Below are 19475 nucleotides of genomic sequence, written 5' to 3'. Positions count from 1 at the left end.
AAAATTACCATTAACATTACAGCTCATGCAGAACACAGATAAATGTAAAATGTCACCCAGTTCTGCCAGGCAGGACTTCCAGTTCCACAAGATTACCATCTCTGTCTGCTCTCTCCCACTGCACCTTGTCTAATATTTCATTTACAACATTTCATAAGTTCATTTTCCCCTCACTGACCATGTAAATCACAAATCAATTTTCATTTAAAATGCTTGACTACAGATTGTTGCTGAAAGCTCCTGAATTGCGCCTCAGCAATATAGCAGACCTTTAGCAAATCTTTCGGAAGCGGTGTGGTCAGAGGAGGGAGGCTAAAAGTGAGATGTAATTTCCACAAAACAACTCTGGGGCCGAGTGGTCAAGGCATTTACTGGAAAGACTTTACAAGTGCTGAAATGCCACGAAAACAATGTATTGTAATTTATACCCCATTCAATATTCCCTCATTTAACTGGTCCACTCGATGGGAACGATTAAAACAGATAAACTCTATTGATTGTGAATAATTGTTTGGAATATTAATCAACATGCGCAGCTATCATGGTGTAAGATGATTTCATTGAGAGTGTTAGGATTAGATAATTGAGATTTTATTCAAAAACGGTTAATTTGGCTAAATGAAGCCAGCAGTGTGGCTGTTTCACATTTAGAAACTTAATTACAGCAGCTAGTGGGTAATCTCTTTTAGCTCCAGAGCTCGGGGAATAGCGAATAGCCGGATTGCTCCACGTGTTTTTGATTATTCACATAACTGGAAGCTAATTTCAGAATTTGCCATCTAGAAATTCCGCCTCCTAATTCGGAAAACGATCCTCTCCTAATCCACGCCGCTTTATTGCCACCCTGAGTAAAATCCATTAAAATGAATGCATCACACTGCCTGCACACACAGCGCAGACGGACACTGTGCGATGGTGAGCGACCGCCTTGTAGACTGTGTGTTTATGGCAGGTGGTTTTGCAAAGAGCCTCCCTCAGTGTTTACCAGTGAGGGCAGATGTCAGGGTTTGCTGTGGAGGAGCAGACACAGCCACATCTGATTAACAATATTATTGTCCTCCTCCACACCGCCATAAAGACTCATCCCCTCCCCTCTCCAAGCCTCCCCCTTTTTTCTTTCCTTTCTTTCTATTTCGGGCTCTGGCAGCGTGCTGTCCTGTGGCATGGCTGAACCAGAGTGACACCGCCACCATCCATAGAAACAAAAAACGAGCCAAGAGCCAGAAGGTTAACAGACACAAACACACACAAAACAACGGTTTCTTACCAGACACAAAACACAGAAATGTCTGGGGATGCATACATAAAAAAAATTCATACTGTATATTCAAGAAACACAGAGGATCGTTGTTTTTTTAAGCAATTATGGAAAATATGTAACTTGAATACAGAACAAATGATTAGCATGGCTGCAACAAGTGAAGCAGCAGGAGGTGAAATTTACTTACATCTCAGCTTGAAAACAGACATCAGAGTATAAATGAGCCTCATGGGAGAGAGCGAGTGTGTGTGTGTTTATATGTGCATCAAACCCGCGTGGTTGATCCTAACCCTCTTAATGCTCTGCTGTTTGTTCTGATTGGCGATTTTTCCCCTCTCTTTTCTCCTTTCTGTCGCCAAACTGTCACGAAGGCACTAACCCGGCACGTTTCGGAGCTTCTTATTGAAGACAAACAATAAACCACTGGCAGATATCAATGGCAGAAATGAGAACTCGGGTGCCATATCTGCTGGGACTGGCTGGCGAACCTGCCTCTGCCTGCGCTTCATCTCCAGCAGCACCTCTCACTCTCAATTATTTGGCTGCTGTCACAACAAATCAATCAAATTACCGCTCCAGGACTGTGTGCAGCTGCTCCTATTGCACCGCTAGTTGCATTAGCTTTGAAATGTATGAGGTCTACATTTTATCACTGTTATTTATTTAATGCGGCTCTCTCCCCTGCGAGTCATCTTACAACCACAGCAAAGTTAAATCATTAAAGGACGACGTGGAATACATACTGCTCGAGAACACTTCAAATTAAACAGTGATAAGGGAGAAGGGATGGGTTTAGCCTCTATTGTGTTAAGATGGCAGATGCGGGTGAGGAAGTGTGGACTGCTTGCGCGTGGCGCTTCCTAATGCACTCTTCTACTGGCTGAATGTGCCCACAAACAGCAGCGGCTCGTTTCTTTTCTCTTCTCCCCCTCCAAAATGATTTGAAACATACACAAGAGAAAAGCAGCCGCACAATGAACGGCTGCTGTGTTTGTAACAAGCCCAAAAAGAATATCTGAAACTCTCCGGCTCTGCTAATGTAATGGCTAAAGGGACACGGAGGCATTCCCACAGAGGACAGAGGAGGCAGAGGTAGTCAGCGGCCCGGCCCGGTGAGCTAACCTCTTAAAGGAGCAGCAGTCAACTGAGGCAGAAGAGATGCAATCTGACATGTCTAACTAGTGTGGAAACATTTGGCTCTTCCCCCCCAGGAGCCCACCCTTTGGTGGTGTAATGAGCAGAGTGATTTCCCTAATTTGTATCACGGCAAAACCCACAACCTGCGAACGACACCGCTGAGCGTTTTCATCAAAACGGCAGACATGCCTTTGATTGGCACTGACACGGGGTCTCATTACTGCAGGTGAGTGGGATGCCAACCTTTATCAGGAAGCTTGAGTGCTGTTTTGTGTTTCCTGCGGACGAGTACAGAGGAACAATGCTCTCACCTCACCATTAGAACTCGGCTCTCTGATGTGATGTGCTCCCTGGCTTTCTGCTGAGAGCAAATAAGATGGGATATGCTTATTAATATGAAAGCGCTCCGGTAAACTAGCTTCTTGCATTACCTTTGAGTGAGTCGTAGAGGAGAGGAGTAGACAGATGAGACTTTGTTCTGCTTCCTCCCAATGAGCATTACATGTATAGAGCTTTGAAACAACTAGTTTTACAAGTACGGTAATCATGCTTTGCTTGTTATGAAGTAAAGGCCTATTAAAAATGCAGCAGAAAGGTAGCGTCATATTCAAGACCAGAAATCTGCAGATGTCTGCATCAGTCGTGCATACTTAGATCTGAAATTGTGAAAATCGTGTATGATTTTCTTTTATTTTTATTCCTATCAGCCGTCATATTTACAGACCTCTAGCATGACCCAACCTAGTTTTTGCCTCTGTGAAGTCAGCTAGAATTGTGTGCACTCTGTCACAAAAGATAACTTTCTCCCTTGTTTAGTTTCATTGGGGATTTGTTTTTACTGCATGTTTGCAGGCATAAATCATTCTGACAAATAACCAGTTACACTGGTGCTTGTGTTTACTGAGTCTGCCACAAGATGCTGCTCAGTTTTATTTAAGCAACTGCTCCAACTTTATAGCACAACCCCATTACAGTGATAGTTATTCATCACAGTCTGAGAGAGCTGCCCTCCTAAAGCTAGTACAAGTCCAGTCGCTTCCCTTCTGTCAACATTTATTCTCACAGAGCCAGCTTTGATTAGCCTGATCAAAAACGCTGCGGTTACTGTTTCTCTTTTCACTTCATTTCCCTCATTAAAGGTTAATATAAAAATGCAAAAAGTGCATGCACTGAAATCCCTCATTTCATCTAATATAGCTAGTGAAACATGACACCCTGACAATGTACAGAGATTTAATGTATCTAATATCCTCTGTCCTAAACCGCCCACTCCACAAGACAAACAGCCTTATTAGTTGGTCATTAGCTGCCTCATTACATTTAAATACAGCCATTGGCTGGGCTCCTCCCAGAGTCTCATTACTGTGCCTCACTGTTGTCTTCTGTCTGATCTGACACTAATTAGCGAGCAGTGTGAACGCTGTAAACTACACTCGCTCCCGAAGTCGTGAAATGAGCCGACTTCTCCCTGGCGACAGTGCGGCATCGTATTATATGTGTGATTAATCAGGCCTGGAGGGTCTGGGAGGGGGAGCGAGGGGGACACGGGGGCAGAGGCCAGAGCTGCAGTTGTCTGACAGAGGTGCTGTGCCAGCAGGCCTCATTCAGCGGAGCTGTGATGAACTCAGACAGGGGAGAGTGGAGGAGCGCAGCGTGGCTAGAGGGGCCCGGACACAGTCAAGACATTTAGCTTCACTCGTGACTTGTGTCACTTTCTCTCCACGGAGGTCCCTTCAATGAATCCCCTTCAGATAAGAGGACGTGCGAACAGGCAGTCTGTCAGTCTGCACGCTTAAAAAAAGATCTGCCACAGAGGCATTTCTCCACAACAGTTTTTTTTCCCCCTCTGTCTCTCTCTTTGTGTCTCTGATGGCTGTAGAATTTTATCAGGACATTGGACTCAGATTCTTTGTTGGTTTGTTTGGCAGTGGACAATATGGATGACTGAGAGGTGTTTGTTTTGGTGTTCTGACACCCTGACAATGTGTTTGTCGATCAGTTCATCGGATCGCTGAAGCCTCTGGGTTGTCCCTCACGCACCACGAGGAAGATGTGTTGAAGTGTGAGTCAGACGGGCCTGCTGGGCCCATTATCGTCCACTACTGACGGATACATTGAAGGGCTCGCTGGATAGATGCGGGTTTATTAAAAGCTCTGCCTACAGCGATGGCTGCTGTTATTTATGCATGTTTGTGTCCATTAGGCCTCTACCTCCACATTTCCTCACTCAGGGCATCTGTCCATCCATTTCCCCCACATGAAGCGAGACTTCCCTGCACTTTGTGCTGCACTGGCATTATTGTAATCTCCCTCCTAAAAACACACTGCTTTACATGTAGCCTGGCATCTTTTTACATTAGTGCGGCTCTCTCATCTAAGATTTATGACTGACGGTTTCTCCATCCATCCCTCAATCTAATGGTATAAAAGAGACAATGTTTTAAACATTAAAATGAAAACCATTTACAACTATGATCAAAAGAGAACACTTGGGCATTAAAGTTTAAAAGGCAAGGATAAGTACAGCCATGTGGATGGACAGATGAGGTGGAAAAGAGATAAAAAAAAGTGAAGTACAGTGCACTCTTATGCACAGGAAAGAGGCATAAAGTGCTTCTGTGCTGCACTGCAAAACGCTGACCTGTAATTAATATGGCTGGTTCCTCTGGGCAAGTCGAGGATAGCTGCTTTTTGGGATCTAAACCCCTCAAGGACTCTTACCTGGCCGAGACCTCTAAAGCATTTTGTTGGGGAAAAAACATTGTTCAGTGGCTTAAAATGAATGCGCACAAAACTCTTACTTGTTTTATGTATTACTAATAATTCCCGAATCGTCTGCTCTACACGAATACGAGGCAATAACAATTCCTGAGAGTAGCTGAGTCATTTTTCTGCAGCTTCTTGTCTACAGCTCCCTTTTTCTCACCTTGCAGGTTCTGGAGGGGGAGCGTCATGATGCCCCCCGCAGCAGCAGCAGCCACCAGGCTCTGGATGTTGGCGGTGGGCAGGGAGAGCACCAGGCCCTGCTGCCCGCCCAGGTGCCCGCCTGCGTTGAAGGGAATGAGGATGGGCTGGTTCAGGCCTGGCGCCGCCCCGGACATCACGCCACCTACCGCGTTAGCCAGTTGCTGCGCCACCAGGAGAGACTGAAGAGGGCACACATAAAAACACACACACACACACGCATAACATCATAGGTCAGATAATCGCGGATGCTTTTCTTTAAAATGTTATAAAAGTGAGGTTTAATACGTCATTCGATATATTTCTATGTTTGTGTGAAATAAATTGTGTTTATGATCTTATTACTTTCAGTAATTTCAGATTTTACACACACACACACACACCCACCCACACAGACACAGACACACACACCAATGAAAGTCTGCGTGAATATTATAAACTTACATCAGTATTTTGATTAAAGTTGCAACTTTAAGCTATAGTTTTTTATTTAGACCCACTTTAGAAGACACTAATGCCAAAAATGATTTCATAAAGCAAACAGTAAAACATTTAGTGTGATATGGTTAAACGTATTGTTAAGACACAGAACTGTGCTAAAATCTTGAGGCCCTTGTTTCTTTAGATTTTGCTTCCAAGGTGTCAGAATTCCATGTCATCCTTTGAAATCAATGAAAGGATGTCAGGAGAAAAGCACAGAGTGTCTATAGCTATCTGTAAAACATGGTGGAGGCTCTGTCATGGCTTGAGGCTGCAGTGGTGTTGGAGATCTTGTCTAAACCGATAGAATTATGAACAACGAAAAGTATCATCTGATATTGATATACCATCCAGTACTATCTGTAAAGCATCTGATTGGCAACAGATTCATTTTTCAGCACGACAATGACCCCAAAGAGTCATGGACCGGCCTCCCCAGAGCTCGGACTTTAAGGTTATTGAAGCAGCGTGGGATCATCTTTACAGAGAACAAACTGGAGTTAACATCCCAAGTAGAGCTTTGAAGCCTATTTAAAAATTACAATAACAGCTGCCTAAGAGAGTTCAGACTGTGTTGGTCACACCAAATATGCAGTTTTAAGCTTGACTCTGTTTTTACCTTATATACTACATTTCCATGTATATTTGAATGTGTTTCAATAAATTACTGCACCTATTTCCCATAAAATAAAGACTCTGCATATTAAGTGATGAACATATGCGCTATTTTAAAATCCTGACATGTTTAATGGAGACAAGTGCAGCAGATGTTCCTTGACTTCATAACCAATCAGTGTGTTTTGATGAATGCAGCTGTTTTGCAGCTGAAAGCTGTGCTGCTTTGCTGTGTCACAGACTGACAGTCAAAACACACTGCTGTTGGTACTGACAGAAATCAAACCCCATCTTTGTGAAAGAGCTGTGATTTTTTTCCTTTCACAGAAATGCAGTGATTCATGTTTCATCCCACTGAACAAATCCCCGGTACCACGGAATAATGTGCTTGAAATACACAGTTTTTTTTTTATTATAACGTAGCAGTACTTTGCCCTTTTGATGAGTGATATAACACATCACTTTCGTCTCTTCATGTATCCATTCATTCATATTAGTTAAAGTGGAATCGCTGCAGTCATACCCATAGAAGAAAAGATAAGTTATCACAAGTATCGCTCTGAGATATTTTGCACACTTGAAGCTCTCTTCAAATGTATTTTCCGAGGAAGTGGGGCTGGGAAAAATACACCTACACATTTATCGTCGAGAGTTTTGAGCCCAAAGTAGGAAGGTTTGTGCCATGGCTCTACGAATACACACAAAATTACACATTAATTTGCATTTATTCTCATTAAGCATTGATTAAAATTGGACCGAAGACATTTAAACGTGGAATTTGAGTTGTTTGGGAGTCAAATAATAAAAGCGAGTTGTCACTTTGTGTTGTGTCCCCAACAAAGCAGGCTGCTTTGGACATTAGTAGGTGAGTCTGGGTGCACTGTGGTGCGACTTTAAGTTCACAAAGCTTTAACTCCAATTGTCAGCTATCTGCTTGTGTTTTGCATGGTGCGTCTGCAGCTTGCACAGGATGCAGAACGGGCTGACTGGTGTGAAGCGAGCCCACCCTGCTCTCGAGCCTGGTGCTCATAGGTGACAGGCGTGTCACTGTGATAACCTTGTGTGGTGCATAACGCCCGCTCCCACTCCGACGTACATGTGATCGCAGTTTAAGAGGTACAAGGTCACGTCGGTTTAAAACCAAAAGGCATGGCTAAAATATCCGCACTAAGAGACAAATGAACACCAGTTTGTGTTTCTGAGCTGTTAAAAAGAGAAAAAAAAAAAAGAGAAAAGCTTGTAGAGGTGAACGCTGCTGGCAGGAGTTTTCACACGCACGCTGTAAAGGATTCCTCTTTCTCAACATTTGCTTTGATACGCAGCAACAGTGCATAGCATATGACAAACTGACGCTTCTGACAGCATTCGAAATGACATTTGCCATTAACTTTAAAAAATGAATTAATAATTCGGGAGCTCAAAGAATCCTCAAAGGACACTAACAAAGGCGACGCGTTTGTTAGCTGCAAGTGACACGTGTTTAATCTCGGTTTTTTAACTCAATTTAATCTCAAATCGAAGCGGCGCATAATCAAAGACGCTCTTTGAACATTTCATCTCTGAATCAAACAAAATGAGATTGCCAGGCTTGACAGTAAAGACAGCCTCACATGGAAGGGAATAACATTAAAAGACAATTCTGCAATTATCAGATGTAGCCCTGATTTATTTATCATTACTGGCAGCTCTGGAGAAGCAGACAGCTGTTAGGCACAGAGGCAGCGCTGAAGAGAAAGCACTGTGGAGATTCTTTAAAGCACGAGTGAGCTCTGGGTGTTTAGGCTGTTTGTTGCGCCAGTTTAAGCCTGATTATGATCTTCATCTGCCGTGCGAGGGCTGCATATGTGCGTGTCAAAATCTGAGATGAGAAAGAAGTTAGCGAGAACATAATTAGCTCAGCTTTACAGCCACGCAGCGAGCGAATCCCCCGCGTCGCTTATCCGGATTTTACAGGCAGTTCACCCTCTGCCTTTTCACCTGATCCTCTCACTCGTCCTCTCCATAGGTGCTGCTGGAAAGCTGCTGTACAGTGCTTGGCAGACCTGACAGCTGAGTGTTGAGAAGTGGTCTCCCAGGGGCCGCACAGGCGCACGGACTGGGTGTGTGTGTTCGGCTCTGGAAGGGGAAGCAGCCCCACTCAGGACTCGATGTGGTACCCAGCCTCTCTGCCCATCAGGGGAGAATAGGCCCTTCTATCTGCTTGGCAGCTCTGGCACTGAGAAATTGCCCATAATCACCCAGATAGCAGACTTTTGTCATCCTAACTGCGAGTGGGAAACAGAAGGAAGGTAGATTCATGTTGGGTAAACTACCATCGGATAATGGTTGTTCGAACAATATCCGGCTCTGGAGCGAGAATCTATCAAAACATATTGATCCTGGAACAAGAGAATTGGGTATGGCATGCGGAGCCCCTTTGTTTCTGAAAAGTGTTAGCTTCACAGAGACTGTACTGACAGCATTAATATATTAGATGGTGACTGTTGAGAGCCGCCTGCTGAGGCTCAGACTGTAACTGCTGCCTGCTTGAGAAGCTTTCTTTCCCCTGTTTATTCTTCTGTTTATTTCTTATCTAATAGTAAAACAGCAGATTTGACCAGGGAGGGTATGTTATCAGAACAGCGCTTTTAATTAAGGACATTTTTTATCGCCACTTACGCAGACTGACTCTTTCACTCGAGATTCGTCACCCTGCAAACCTTCCCAACAGACCTGAATTGCTCTCCCAACGTCTCATGTTTCCTCTTTTGTCTCTCCTGATGAGGACTGACTGTCATTGACTAACACTGAGTGCAGGGAGAATGGCCTTATTAAAGCGGGTGGAGGAAACCTGACACTCTGCGAGTGTGCATGTGTGTTGAGCGGTGACATTGAGCAACGCTAATGAGATAGATGTTCATTAAACATCGCAGAGCCACCAGGCCAATAAATCCAATCAAATAAGACAATGCCTGATTGAGCTATTAACAAGGCTGCAGGCTCTTTGCTCCCAACGTTGTTTTGACAGGCCCTGTATTGTCAGCTCATTAGTGCCACAACTCAATAACATTTGAAGATGATGTGTGCTGATTAAATACTTCACAATTTCACAATTTTGCTGAAAAGAATTCAGAGGATTCAGCTCAGGCGTGTTTCAGTCACCACATGCACTGAGATAATAAGACTCAATCTCAATCTGGGTGTGTAATCCGAGTACGCATAACTAGAAGACCTGTGACTCTGATGAAAGTTGGTATACTTAAGAAAATAAAAGCGTGCCTTATAAAATAGATAGAAAGACATTATTGGCCACGGAAATTGTCCCGCTTATTAAAAATACAAAGAAAATAGATCAATTAATTTAAAAAGGGATCATTTTTAGAGACTCTGAGTCTAATTAAAGCTGCCAAGGACGTAGAGTTATCGCTTATCCATTGAGCTGGTTCATTTTGAGAACAGGCTTGAGAACTGAACAGTACACAGCATTATGTAGCAGAAGTTTTAGGCTTCATCTTTCAAACTGTTAATGAATTTCTTGCAGCAGCTCCTCCTACAGCCTCTGACATCATCAGCACCAGCGGCAAAAAAAATGAGTGGAAATGTATAGAACTGGTTGGAAATTTGGCACCGCAATTGTAAATACAGCAAAAATAAAGCCTTCAGCATCTAACTAGAAGAAATGGGGAGGTTTTTTTTTCTGTACTTCTGTAAGTTATCTAAGGTACCATACATATGCTTCATGCCTAATTCTTTATAATATTTAATTAAAGTGCAGTCAGTCAGTGAAAACTAATGAAACAGTCAAGATGGGGGAGACATTTGAGCGTTTAATTCTTAGCAAACAATAACTAAAGATCTCTCTTTTTTTTAAAGCATTGTGTCTGGATTATTTAATTAAACTGGATGATTTCAAGAACAATTAACATTTGAAGGAAGGTTCTCAGGGGGGTTGAATATGTTCTTTGTGCATTTGAAGAGCCTCGTTTACCTTCTTTTTTTTTTGTCAGCGTATTTCCTGATACTACTTCACCAAATGCCAGAAAAGTGCAAATGCCTTTACTTTTATTTGTCTAATATCTTATTAGTTTTCCTTTAATTAAATCCTACCTACAGTCTGTCAGCTTTATGAGAAATCCAACTTATTTAGCTGAGTATCCCAGCTTGCATCGTGTAAATGTCTTTAACTTTTAAGATAATATAGGTTTTCATCAAGCTCGTGTTCAGATTTATGTGTATCTTCTCACTCACCTGTGGACCCATTGGGTATGCTGGGTGAGTCTGGCCCAGCTGACTCTGCTCGGAGGGACTGCTGCTGGCGTCAGACTGAACCGATCCGTCACGAGCTCCTGAAAGAGCAACAGGCAGAGAGAGCCATGTAGCAGAGTCCAAAGAAAAAGGGAACAAAACAAACAAACAAAAATAAAATCCACCTGAGATAGAGGCAGGCTGGATAAGTAGATAAATGCACAGCACACGGCGCACTGCGATGTTACAACATAGAGTCTCGTACAGAACAGAAGAGGGCAGCTGGGGAGAAGGGGGTGGGAGTGGAATTTGTATTTAAGTGCTTTATCAATAACCGCTGTAGCACTGAATAAATTACCAACCAGCGGAGAGGCTCATTGATGGGGGATGATGCATACTGGCGGGTCCCCGATGGCCTAGATTACCGCTGAGAGATAGAGCTCCACCACAAATGCAGGGGCCACATTATTCAGCCATTTACATCACTGAGTATCACTCATCTAAACCCACCACCACCCCCCCTGCTCTGGGCCTGCAGCTATGAGACACAATTAGACCTGTTTGCTATGAGGGCAGAGTGGAGCGGAGCAGACAGGGACATGATAATAAGCTTGCTGATGGCTGCAGGGAAAATAAAGGGCACCAATGATTGGTTATCGAAGCAATCCCTATCTGAGAGAATCTCCCAGCAGTCCTCTGAGTGTGGACTGCTCTAAAAGGTCTAAAAGGCTGATTTGACCCTCACCCTTTGACCCTGATGATATGGAGATCATGTGATGCCTTATTATTGACACAAAGACTTAAGGGCACTTCTTGAAAAATCTTAAATGATCCTAAATATTTACTATCCGACTCTGGCGATTTAAAAAGAAAAAAGAAAAAAGAAAACAAAAGACCCTGCAGTAAAAATCAGGATAAAGTTCAGCGAGAAGTGCGGATTTTACAATTACACGATCTTAAAAACAACATCAAAGAAGCTGACAAACACCTGATAAACAAGGCCCAACACACACAGTAACCTTTTATTGATTTTCATGAGAAGACTTCAAATATGAGAGTTGAAAAGAAGCAGTTTCATGGTTCAGAGGATTAATGTGTTTTGAATAAGTTGGTTAAAGTGAACGTGTAGCGCTGCAGAAATGTAATCTTGCAAAACTATTGCAAGGTCCCTCACTTTCTTACATTCTTCCTGTCAATACAGTAGATTTCTACTCATAGATTAATCTTATTGATGGCACGTTTTATAATGTTAACCTTAACCTGAGTGAACAAAGCTGCCTCTGATTGACCTTCAAGCTCTTATCCGAGGTATTTGCGAGTTCTATTTGGAGACATCTTTATCAAGTGATGGTTCTTAGAAGATTTTTCTTTTTCCTTTTTACATTGTATAATCATTTGAAGAAAGAAAATGTCATCAGCGTGACATCCTGTCCTTTCCTTTTCAGCTCTGATTGATTTTTATGTAAAGGACATTTTTTTTTGTCTCTTTTTACAAAGTTTAGTTTAGTAATTTCTAAAAACTATGGGAAATGTGTGCGCTTCCTCTGAGTACCATGTGTGCAGATAATTAATACATGATTTTTTTAAATTAAAAGTTCCTTATAAATGTATTTAGTCTACAGGTCATGAAAACCATGACATGAATTTTCTTATTTTGCAACTTACCAAGAGTTGGAGTGTATGTGAGAACTTCCTTTTTCTGCCAAAGTTAAATTTATTTCACCTGAGAGATTTCTGTATTCATTCATTTTTTTCTGCTCATCTTTTTGAGTTGAAGCAGACACTTTTGGGACAAACTAGATGCCTCATGCTATCATGCATCAGTTAGGGTTCAGCAATATTTGATTCGAAACTGATGTCTGCTTAGGTTTCTCATTAGATCTGAACAACTGTACCTACCCTATCTCAATGAGGTGAAATGGCTCACTTCTTTTCAAGTCTGATTTTTCTAAATAAAGGCCTGAAAAAGCTTCACCGTGAACTGACAGCTGCTTATATTTAGTCACAAATATGTCACATTATGTCAAAGATGGTGTCATTTTTTTTAAATAAAGGCAATAATTGGCCTTTGTTGCACTGTGGCTGTGTCACTTCCTGCAATATTTCACATTGTCCACAGTGGAGAAATACAAAAAAACATAATGTTGATGTTATGTTTGATGTTTTCTTTTTGGATGAACTTAGGTGTAGGTGCTCGCTAATGCTATGCATTTTAAGTTTTGTGGCTAATTCATAATAAAATCCAGTCTTATTATATGCTGAGCATGAAGAAATTATTTACTTTGTATAAGCAGTACTTTATTTTTCTACACTCAAAAACATATTTATGCCCAAAATATGGAATCTGGAAGTATATGGAAGTATATTTTTATTAAAAAATAATCTTTTGAATAAATAAATTTTTGATTTTATATATTTCATTTGCACTCAGGATGTTGCGGGTAAACTGCTGTTTTTTGAACAAATCCTGGACCTAGCCAGCAGCCATGGTACCATGAGAGACAGCTACCATGCTTCCAAAGCAACCAGGCTTTGCTAGCTGGCTGGTTTGAAGGTCATTTAGAGCCTCGCAAACCAAACATTGACCACCTGCTTCATGTTTCCTGTGAAAATGATATTTTTCTTCATCTTGACATCTCATTGGATCTTCTTCTTCATTTGGCTTCTCCCTTTCCCTTTGCCTACATATCTCTCTATATCCCAAGCATTGCCTTCGGTCACATCAACTCTCTGCATGACTTCCTTCCCTACATCCATGAATCCTCTGTCTCTAACTTTGTCTCCAAAACACTTAACCTGAGCATCTAATCCTCTCCCAAAGAAAATCTAAACATTTTCAAATCTGTCACTTCCAGTTTTGCCTCTTTTTATTGGCTAGACAATATAAATCTTGTATCTCCACCACAAAAGAGACCGTTTAACTTTGAGGGTTGTAGACACTTTGTCAATTTGTCCACAAATGTGTCATATTTCTCTGGACAAGCATCAGTCAGGGGGCTTGCGTTATACCAGAAGTGACAATAACCATGATATTAGAAAATGAAATGCTGATTTGATGTTAACAATACAGTTATGATAATTATTGCTCTTATGCACTGTTATACTCACAGAATCTCTCCCTACACTCGTATTATGAGTGTGAATCACTTGCAGAAATGAAAGCAAATCAACAATAAACAACATTAAAGGTGACTCATCTGAGGAAAATGTTGTTTTCATGCAGTCTTTTGGCTACAAGAGAAAATCTGATATTCTGATATTGCCCTGCTAGCAGCTGTTGTTTGTTATGAGAAAACTGAATGAGTCTTGCTATTCTGCTGATCCTTAAACATCTGAAAGCTGAACTATGTGTTGAATATGTTGCAGTGCTATTGTGGGACTGGACAACCTGTGGTGGAAAGAAAGAAAAATACTTTTTTTGTAGTCTCTCAATAGACTAAAATGTTCCTGTTTTTTGGATGAGCTTTAAAATTGAAAGGTTTTCATACTTCTATTACTCATAGTTACCAAGTAAATTTACAGGCACAATAAAACTGACTTACTTATTTCAAAATCGCAGATGTACACAAAAAGAGGTTACATGTCATGTGGAATTTAATAAAACCGACCATGTTTTGAACATAAGATACAAAAGGCCTCACAAAAAGTTAACACATCTCTTTAAATGCACTTTATTCCTCATAAAACAAGTCTTCCCCTGAATATAATGGTAGATGAAATCAAACCAATCATGTGGAAATGGATTTGAAGGCCGCAAAACCTTGCTAAACTGCACAATGTCAGCAATGAATTGAAAAAAAAAAAAATTAATCACATTTCCACTCAAAAAATTGATTTTCTTCAATGGTATATCACAGCTTTTAAATAAAGAATACATCCCTGATGCATTGTGTCTTTTTATTCACGGGCTTTCGTTTTTTGTTAAATATACTGGGCATGCAGTGGTTTCTAGTACTTTTATAAAAGCCTCACACAAAACGTACTATTCAATAGCCTTGCCAGCAAGATCTTATTGCCTGTCAAGTATATTTATGCAGTACATTTTAAAACTCCCCTCCGCCAACTAAAATCATTTCATCTTTGCATAAAATCCAAATAATTGGTGAATGGCATGACCCAACAAATGAACCTCAAGCATTTGATGGTTGATGTGAAAGCCCAAGGGGGAGCCTGCTTTTCTAGCTGGTTTCTACCTCTGGCTGGCTGGCCCTGCTTCCCGATAAAGGTCCACATCCTCTCGCTTATCAACCTCGCGACGCAGTGGCTTTTTTGACAAGCCAGTCTCTTTTCACCAATTATTTCACCCATTACAGATCATGCCGTGCCCGGCCCCACCCTGTGCACTCAGTATCTGGAATTAAGATCAGTCTGAACATACAGGAAATACTTTGTGGCTGTATTACAGTCAATAAAAAGCAGAGATACTACAAAAGCCGTCATAATCTGCTGTTATTTATTTGGAAAAGCAGAGAATAAATATTACAGGACCATAAATTGTTGCACTGGATGTCATTAGCCGTATTGTCTCCAAGCAGTTAATTCTCAGTTTGAACCTTATCAAATGAAAGCAATTTTCCTTCCTCCAGACTTGAAACGGCCTTATTTTCATTTACTGCAACTCAAACTTTCCAAGCATCTCAAAGCAATTCTCTAAATGCAGCTGCCACGCTGTGATAACAATAACACACCCAGTAGTGCTACTGAGCAACTTCTCCGCCAGTGAATTATCCAATTACCATCATAACAAAGTCAATTAGCAAAATGAGGATATTCATCTAATAATGAAAGAACAACACTTTATAAAATCACCTATAAGCTCCAGAGAGTGGGGCTGATGACTGTAGTTAAGATACTGGTTGTGAATAATGGATTCTATCTGATAAACAGTGCGGGAGACTTAATGAATAACGATTCGTTGATGCCTTTCATTGCATCATTTCACAATAACTTAGAAAGCTTCATCCCCCTTGCAAATATCTGTAACGTTAACATGTTTATCGCTGGGGAAGAAATCGATAATAAATAAATACACATGCACATCTCCCCCCAAAGGATTTGTGTAATTTCTTTAACTAAATTAAATAGCTGACAGAAGAAATACCCGGGGAGTCAATCTTCAATTCTTCTTTATTACTAAAATCTCACGTACACGTTTGGCTTTTCTTTCCCTAAAATAAATAAATAAATAATAAAAAAAATCTTCTTGTCCGACGTGAATGATTCTTAAATGTATTTCCAGATGGAGACTAATGCAGAGGAGGAAAAATAGAGTATATCTCGATCAAACCTTTACTGAAAAGAAACGCCTTTGATGCCGTGATTATACACAGGTCACACAATGGATAAAATGGAATGAATGGATGTATTGATGTGAGGGGAGATGAAAGAAGAGGCCAGATGGATAAAAGAACAAGCGTCGTGCATTCAGCATAGCTTTACATTTATCTAGGACATTCAGGGTACATCTCCTTTTTTACTTTATGAATTCCTAAGCAGCTTTAATTGCCGTTGTAACTGCGCAAAGTGCCCTTAAAATACAGCTTCATCTGGAGGAACAAAAGCACCCTTTAGCCCACAAATGTACATACATGCATGGCTCCGTGGCCTTGACTGCTTACACGAAGCAGTCTTTATTAAATTCAAACTCTTTCTGACTGAGACATGACGGGAACATCAGAGCAAATTCGCTCTTTTAAAAAAATGTAAGCGGAATAATTATGTTTTTTACAGAGCACTGAGTGCAGCTGGATGTGAGTTAAGCCATGGAAATATTGCCAATATCCACCACTATATAAATTCTCTCTCATTGATCACCAAAGTGGCCACTGGAGAGCAACTTTCAATGCCACACAAGGCAGAAGGCCTCTCAGGGCTACGTGGGTGCTGTGGGAGGGAGGGTGGCGGGGGGGCAAAGAGCTATATTTATTTGACTTCATTCGGCCTGTCTTAATGCAGCGAGCCCCAAGGACTGCACCACAAAACAATTAGCCTGGATTTCAGAAAGCAATCAGCACGCCACCTTGTCTAATGCAACCGCTTCATACATTGACAGTCTGTATAAAGTGGGTGTTATTGAAAGCTTTGTGTTCACGTTAGCTTTCGCCTCAGTGCATTTATGAATCAATTTTTGCCCATAAAAGAAGCTTTAACACTTAAGCTATTTTAGTGGAAATGCATTATGTAAGTTGTCAAATGTACGAGAGGCCCGGTAACGATTCAGGCTCTTCAGAATGAATAGCCGGCCCCCATTTTTATAATGGTCCTTTTGAAAATGTCTGGCTGAGTGCGTGTGTTTGCTATTAAGATGTTGCCAATCATTTTTCCACTGAAATCTAATCCATGGAAAATAATTTCACATTTTAAAAAAACGAGAAAAAAAAAGAGTGAAGATTAAAAGTTAATTACGTCCTTAATTGTTTGCTCAGCGGCGCTGCGACAACACGCGACACTATAATACGGTTTTCATCAACAAAAGTGTGTTGCGCTGCTGACTTGGAGCATTTATGTTGGACGGGGATATGCGGGCTGTCGGAGCGTAAAGGATGAGCGCGAATAGACAACAAGCCACATCATACACAAGGTTTAATTCCATCAATACACAACCAATTGTCCCAGATTGTTTGACCATTGATTTTGTTAATACCACTTGGAAAGTTGATGTGGCATTGCGCTGAGAGCCGAGAGAGACAGACCATTTCACTTTCATTTTTCTATCTCAAGCAGCGTGGAATAAAGTCTAAAAAGTAATGTTACACCCAAGGCACAGTGCTTTATAGAAGAGAGCAGCCTGTAATATGCAGTGCGAGCTTTATAGTGATTTACTTAACTCCTTGTAGAATGCAAGAGAGCCAAAATCACCAGTGATTTAGCTCAGTGTTTCATTACTCCCACCAAAGCCCTCAACAATAACACAGGGCATAATCTGCTGCCAATAACTCCAGGTGCTCTTAGTCAGATGGCTCCCTCTGGACCTGCAGGGAAGTAATACTCTGTTTAGAGGCTGGGGTGGAGAAGCTGCAAGGGATAGGTCAATAGTGTTTCTGGGGATAGAAAATCACCAGGGACTGACTTTTGAGTGTCTGCCGGTAACACTATTAGCTACATTATGGCTACTGCTGCCGCTAGGAGAGCTGTCATTTCCTTAATTAAGAGCACAGCGAGGGGCAAGAGGGAGAAGAGGCCACGGCAATCTCTCCGGGCCTCCCGCATTAAAGCCTGATTCCTCATCGCGCAAGGGCGGAGACCTTACAGGGGAGAAAAAAAATCTACCTCATTCGTTATTCTGGCACAAAGTGGAATTATGGAGTTAGGGAATTACGTCGGAGGTGGTGCCAAACAGAAAGGATTTTACACCTCAGCAGTTCTGCGACTTGTTCTGAGGCCATGTTTAAGCCAGAAGCAGATGAGGAAGATCTCAAAGGACAGACAAAGAGGAAGTGGACGCAAAAGAAGGCGACAGGTTATGTATGAAAACAACAGAAAACAGTGCACTTCAGTTTGTAGGAGAATGCCTGCAGTTTGTGATGAACGGGTGAGGAATATGCATGTAAACAATGCTTAAAGCAGCGAGGGTCGTGTGCGCCAACACTTACGCTCTCACTCATGGCCACAGGTCTTCACCAAAAGGCTCTCTGACATGAGAGTGCTCTGCTTCGCCTCTTACCTGTCTCTCCCTTGATGCTGGAGTGGGGATGGAAGCGGCACAAGCACAAGAGGGACCAGAGGGAGGTAAATTGGTGAGAAGAGGCAATGCCCATTTCAAAGGTCAAGAAGGAGAGATGGTGTGATGACGAGAGGAAGCAGGAGAAGGGAGAGGAGGAGAAGAAAAAGAAGGGGAAAAGAGGGCTTTTGTGTTGCATCCTCACAGGGGACTCGGGACACTTTGCACATGAGCACATCTGTTATGGAGCGTCCTCCTCATTCCCAAAGCAATGTCAACCTGATTAGCTCAGGGTTGAAAGAGGCAAATAACAATCTAAATTATTCTTCATCCTTTTAAGGCCATCAGTAAAGGAGGGACGCTGCGATGAAGGCTAGTCTTAGAGAGCTGTAAGCCTTTTAGGAGATACCTGCTTCACTATTGCTCCTCCTCTTAAATTACTTAAATGATATTTGCTGTAAATAGGATTCTCCCGCCTGCAGCCTGCAAGCCAGTGATGAAAAAAGGCCTTCCTTGCACTCAGTATCATACCACTATACTTTGTTTTTTATAGACAAACCCACATAGTAAACCTACAGCTCTTCAAAGTGAAGCTAAAACATTTTAAAGCAAAAAATTGCAATAAATAAATAGAGACTTGAGCTGTTTATTGTGAACTATTTCAGCGTCTCTGTTTTTTATCATGTGAAACGAATAAATCTGGGTTTTAAGTCACTGGTTGAACAAAACAAGACATTTAAACCTTAATTTCTGTGATGACTCCTTTTTTACTATTTGCTGACCAATAAATTAGCAACTGGAAACAACCTTTAGCTGCAGCCTTGTCTTTGACTTTAAAGTAAACTGAGGGTAGTAAATAACAAAAACTTTGATGCATCCCACTTAAAGAGCTTCAAACTTGTATCTTCACACTACAATCGGGTTAAGAGGAGGCTTTTGTTTTTTTAAACCTGCATCTGGTAAACTGCAGGACATATAGAAGTAGCCGGTGGGGTGCGAGCCCAATCCAGCGTGGTGTGTATGAGTTGTGTGTGCACATGCAGGGGGCTAGACACCCACATGTCATGCCTGACACATCAGCCTCGGCCCCCCAGGCTATCTGGCGCTAATGCTGCCTATGTCCCACTTTCTACC

General features: G+C 41.7%; 1 protein-coding gene across 4 annotated transcripts in view; it reads right to left on the bottom strand.

Moving 5' to 3' along the window:
* The window catches only part of pou6f2 (POU class 6 homeobox 2), a 78749-nt gene that overhangs the window by 42431 nt on the left and 16843 nt on the right, over positions 1-19475 (bottom strand). For all 4 annotated transcript variants that reach the window (XM_085172611.1, XM_085172612.1, XM_085172614.1 and 1 more), the window contains 2 exons: positions 10685-10782; positions 5325-5544 (listed from right to left, as the gene is read on the bottom strand). In XM_085172611.1, the coding sequence (XP_085028737.1) occupies positions 5325-5544; positions 10685-10782 (318 nt within the window). The remainder of the gene's footprint in view (positions 1-5324; positions 5545-10684; positions 10783-19475) is intronic.

Source organism: Neolamprologus multifasciatus, chromosome 9, assembly GCF_963576455.1.
Source record: "Neolamprologus multifasciatus chromosome 9, fNeoMul1.2, whole genome shotgun sequence".
NCBI lineage: Eukaryota > Metazoa > Chordata > Actinopteri > Cichliformes > Cichlidae > Neolamprologus > Neolamprologus multifasciatus.
The sequence above is the reverse complement of the archived record's forward strand: the minus strand, read 5'-3'. Positions and strand labels throughout refer to the sequence as shown.